At 29.1% G+C, this 5,667-nt stretch overlaps 1 protein-coding gene across 1 annotated transcript in view; it reads right to left on the reverse strand.

Moving 5' to 3' along the window:
* Positions 1–2,060: 2,060 nt before the first annotated feature.
* Positions 2,061–5,667, reverse strand: part of LOC126749418 (uncharacterized) — a 31,719-nt gene continuing 28,112 nt past the window's right edge. The window contains exons 2-7 of the mRNA XM_050459109.1: positions 3,194–3,320; positions 2,968–3,136; positions 2,734–2,915; positions 2,421–2,681; positions 2,212–2,376; positions 2,061–2,153 (exon numbers count right to left, since the gene is read on the reverse strand). Of these exons, the coding sequence (XP_050315066.1) occupies positions 2,119–2,153; positions 2,212–2,376; positions 2,421–2,681; positions 2,734–2,915; positions 2,968–3,136; positions 3,194–3,320 (939 nt within the window). The 3' untranslated portion in view covers positions 2,061–2,118. The remainder of the gene's footprint in view (positions 2,154–2,211; positions 2,377–2,420; positions 2,682–2,733; positions 2,916–2,967; positions 3,137–3,193; positions 3,321–5,667) is intronic.

Consider the following 5,667-nt stretch of genomic DNA (forward strand, 5'->3'; position numbering starts at 1 on the left):
CCCTTCACCCCCCACCCACCCCACACAGCTTACCAGTAAGAAATTGTTTTTAAAAATCATTGTTTTCCAAAATAATACGCATGAATAATAGCTGATATTGACATTAATATACCATGTAATAATACAGTTTGTTTATTTTAATTTAATATAATTATTTAAATTTATGTTAATAAATATTTAATACAAAAACAGTGATATTAGATTGGATATTATGGACAAAAAACGGTGATTAGCAAAAGAATTTTTTACTGGGAAAATGTTTGGGGTGGGTGGGGGGGTAAGGGTTATGTTGTTAAAAAACAAGAATTTTACAGAAAACATATACCCAATATTTAATTTAATAATACTGTTTATTTAAATTTGACATAATTTTATATATAAACAATTAATAAAAAAACAGCGTAATTAATTGACTAATATGGACGAAAAATAGTGATTTTTCAAAAGAATTTCATCAAATATTTGAAGTTTAGTAATCGAGTTTAAAAACTAACCAATTAAATCCCTTGTCAATTTTTTCAATATTTTCTTTCTTGTATAAACAGAATTGTATACAATATACGTATATTCTACAGTATTATCAAATTAGATAAATAAGTCAAAAATTAACCGAATATCTTAATCTATAGGACAGAAACATTTTAAATACAGCATTCCTAGACTATTAAATACAATTACTGTAAGTGTGAAAGAGAGTCTAATCTAGTCTAATCTTAGATATTAGATATTTAAACCTTTTTTTGCTTCATCTACTTCTATTTTCCCGGTATTTTGTCTTCATAATTAAAAATTAAATACAGTAGAAACAAGAATTATAATTATACTTAAAATCAATGGGTTTTAGAAAATAATAATACTGTTAATTGAATTAGAAATTTACTAAAAATTAATTACCCGTGAGAGAATATCTTAATGCTAATTTAAACTGGATAGAACGTGGAAGTCAAAGACCTTGGCCCGCACGAAGTCCTGATTTCAACCCATTGGATTTTTTGCGTATGGGGATACATAAAATCCATTGTTTAGGAAAAGCAAATAAACACAAGGGAACAATAATTAAAAAAAATGCAAGCCGTTACTGAGTCTGAGTTTCGAAATGAGCAATTATTTTTTAAGATTTTGCGGTCTTTTAATAAAAGAATTCTAAAATGTCTTAAGACAAATTTAAATAATTATTTATGGTTTATATTTTTATTAATTAATCATTTGACGTATAATATAGCAATTTAAATAATTTAAAATATGGTTTTCTTTAAAATCTTTAAATGTAAATATCTAGAAAAAGAGTAATTCTAGAGACATTTTTAAGGTATACCTTTTGTAAGCAAAAATACTTGCAGAATGCATATTTAAGATAAAAAATAAAATTATACAGGGCGTAAAAAAGCTATGGAGTTCAAAAAACCACTAAAATGTGTCTGGGGCCTCCCTCTATGAGATCATTAAAAAAACCTAATAAAATTAGATTTGGCATATAAAAAACTTCCAAATGCCAAAATTAAATAAAAACAAAAAACAACCGCTAAAGTTATAGACAAAATTAAAAAAAAAAATACTTAATGTTTATCACCCTGTATCTTGGTTGCATTTCATTTTCGGACTAGGAAAATTTAACTTAACCTCATTATTTTTATGAGAGGAATCTGCTGTTAAAATATTTACCATTATTAATGGATCACCCCTTATGACTGTATTTGCATCAATTTTTCTTACTTACGTTCTAAACCTAAAAATCCGATAAGTTTTTCTCCTTAAAATCTCTTATGGACCTTTAGTGGTCACCTGAAATACCTGTATACTTAATATACAGGAAATCAATTTTATATTCAGACCTAATAAAAAAATTAAAATTTCTTTTTTTACTTGAAGCAACTTTTACGCAACCTTGCCGTATATAAAACCTGACTGCATAAAAGCATCAGTTTGTTTTATACAGTAAATAGTAAGATGTGGTATTGCGTATTATTTTCGATAACTTTTTTAGGTGTTTATTGTACTGGTCAAGTTCCTGCAGTAAGAATAGTTGATTACGTTAATCAGATAGATGAAAATTCTTATAATTTCCTGTAAGTATTTTTTATTAATTGAATTATTTTATTGTATTTATATCTCCTCGTCCTATGTTTCTTGGGTCTCAATTTCAAGCTGTAAAGCTAAAACAAGCAAGTAATTACTCTTTACAAAAAAACTCCTCAGCATAAACTTCTTTACCTCCTCCAGATTCGACTTCTAAAATCTTCCTTACAGTTAACGGTATATCATATAACAATTTACACTCTGAAAGCATATCGCTATCAGGACCTTTTGCATACAATGGTATAGTGAAAGCACAATCTTCCTTTTCAATATCTTCAGTTAAGTGCTCAGAACAAGAACCTATGATAAAATTAAGCATTTTTTCAAACAAAAACCTAAATTACCTGTAACAGCTATTAAAGTATTATTCATATCAGTCATTTCGACCACATGTTTGATACTACTAAAAATCGGGCTTTGCTTATTGCTTAACGCACTTAAATGCCCTCCGAACACGACCAATAAAAAAGGGCTTTCTGGTGGGGCAGTAAGGACCTCCAAAGTTGATTTTACCATGCCAAAAAGTCCCGCGTCCTCCTTTTGCTTGCCAATATGCTCAATATCGGCAAAATCGTCCTGATCCGCCTTCATATCGTTCTTCAAAGCTAAAGTGCTCACGCTATTAATACTATAATAACAACAAACTATTGAACGTACTATCTTTTAACATGTTTCCTAAAAACGAGTATCTAACATGCTTCATCACGTCCAAAACATCCCAGGACTTTTCAGTAGAGGTTTTCTCAGGTACCTCACCTTCCACAACAATTTCCACTGGCTTGGGGTCTTCTTCTTTTGCATCACGTTTTCTAAGTCTTATTTCAAATATTTCCGTATGCCTATTTAAGTAATATTTCCCTTGGTGTTGATTATTTTAATATAATGCCTTACCTGTTTGCCCCAGTAATAATGCCTACGGCACCCTTTCGATTTGCCTCATTGGCCTTTGCCTCTGATCTCTTTGATCTCGGTTCATCCATATGGATCTTTGGTACATGGTAAGGCCCCTCTGGTTCTTGGACATCGTTGGTCATCTCTTTACTGGAAACCGATGCTATCGCTATAAATGTTTAGATGTATGTTAGTTGAATGATTGAAGACAATTGAAGGTTTATACCAGTTTTCATTTTCATGACGGTATGACAGTATTTGGTGAGTGTTAAGAGGCTGTTTTTGAGGTAGTCTTTGCAGTAAGCCGAACCTTTTTTCTCGTCAGATTTCACTGAGAGTTCTAAAGTTTCATGCTGAAAAAGTTGAGTATTTAAGGTGTGAGCAAGAGAGATAAGACTAGTTCAAGTATAGTACTTTCGTATAAGCTATATTAATACATTATTAGGATTTTTACAATATTATTCAAATCGATGAGGGTCGCGAGTTTTCAAACAAGTCATATCTATGATGGTTTTCATCAATTTTTCAAGGTTTCTTGGTATTTGTGGTGAGGTTTTTCTTCAAGATTTTTAGGCAATTAAATATATTAAACTTAAGTTGAATTTTGTAGCATTTTTTAAGACCTACAGTTTGACACTAAAATTGTTAAAGTTTATTTAAACGTATAGAGGCAGTTTCTTGCTCTACTATGGGGATTACAATTTTTTGTCATAATGTTTTTTTGTTGCTTTTTTATAGCCTATAAGAAAAAAAATACGAATTTTTGTTTTTTTTTTTGGAAAAAAAATTTCACTAATTTTTTTCGTTTTTTTTTACAATAACTTTGGTTCTATGGCGTCGATTTGGTGATTTAATATGCATTTTATAGCATTTTTTAGGACCTACAAATGAAATATTTATAGCCATTGTCTCTATGGGACATATAATTTTTACTTATAACTTATTGAATAATAACTTATTCTCTATGACGCAAAAATGAAAATTTTTTCATTCTGAAATTCTCTCATTTTTTCAAATTTACTACAAACATTTTAAAAAAGAATAATAAAAATGGGGTTTTTTTGTTTGACTAATCACTAAAAAATAAAAAAAAATGCATTTTTGCCATAAAATTGCGAAAAATCAACATAACTAAACCGATTTAATTCCCTTTTAAAAGCTTATTAAAAAAACGCATAGTTGCAGCGGTCCTTGAGTTTAACACGTCATATCTAACGACCAGTTGCTTTTACCAAAAAAATTATAGGAGGCAATTTAACAGAGAATTTAATTATCTGCATTTTTGCTAGAGGCACTTTTGGTCGTAAGTTCAATATTTTCTGATATATTACTCAAATAATTCTACCTCTAACACCACTTAGGGCAATCGATTGTGCGTTAGTTAATAAGGAACCAACCATGTAGGATTTTTTGCATACATCTTTTGCATAATTCAGTGTATTATAAATTTATAAAAGAATACAACAATTTAGTCCCACTGTTGGGCGCCAAAATACTTTTCTTAATATTAAAAATTGTTTTTAGGTTAACATTAGTTGTATGTGTTCAATTTTGATGGCTTAAGGTGCCTTTGGTAGCAATTTTTAGACCAACAATTTTACACAAAAATCATTAAAATCGGACCATTTTTACAATTTGAGTTATGGTCATTTTAGGATAAAGAAAATGTTTGTAGGCATTTTCTCACTCTTCTATGGGAGATAGAACTTTTTGTCATAATATTTTTTTCGTTGTTTTTTTTATGCCTTATAAAAAAAAATTACCAATTTTCGTAATTTTATAAAAAAAAAATTTTTTTTATTTTTTTACAATAACTTTAGCTATATAATTTCGATTTTGATGATCTAAATTTCATCTTACAGGAAATTTTAAGACCTATTTTGGACTACGTTTAAAGCACAGTTTTATATAATAAATTTAATATGTTTAATATATTTTTTGCAAAAATATTGTTTTTCATCAACATAACCCTTATCTGGGGTGGGTGGGGGGGCACCCACCCCAGATATTTACTCAGTAAAAAATTCTTTAGAAAAATCACCGTTTTCCTTCGATAATATCCAATCTAATAGCACAGTATTTATTAATGTACATATATGTAATTATATCAAATTTAAATAAACAATTTGTGCTATTAGATTAGATATTAACAACAAAACCAGCTATTATTTATGTAGATTATTTACGATAACAATGATTTTTGTAAACAATTTCTTACCGGTAAGTTGTGTGGGGTGGGTGGGGGGCTAAGGGTAGAATTAAAGAAAAACGTTTTTTTTGCAGAAAATAATTGCCTGTGAAAAAAATGCTTTTTAAGAAAGTTATAAGGATCCAAACAAGGACTTAAATATAAAATTTATTAAAAAAAAAGGTTTCAAATGAAGGTTTCCAGACCTAGGAAATAATTTGTGATTTTTTCAAGGCACTTAAAGCAACTTTTCATTTTATTCCAGGCATTTGAAATAATTTCTGGAGCCTTCAGGCACGTGAAGTATTCCCAATTGCCTGAACAAAAAATAGAAATAAGTCAGGTCAGAAGTAATACTTATCCAGGCATTTAATGATTATCTTCTTATAGAAATTTCTTTTGTGACTGTTCATTTTTTATAGTTTCTTGGTATTTGCAAGATTTCACGCATTTAAATATTTTTGTTATTTTATTCCAGGCGGTCATCATAATTTTACTCTCACGAGATGTGT

This window comes from Anthonomus grandis (assembly GCF_022605725.1).
Source record: "Anthonomus grandis grandis chromosome 1 unlocalized genomic scaffold, icAntGran1.3 Chromosome55, whole genome shotgun sequence".
NCBI lineage: Eukaryota > Metazoa > Arthropoda > Insecta > Coleoptera > Curculionidae > Anthonomus > Anthonomus grandis.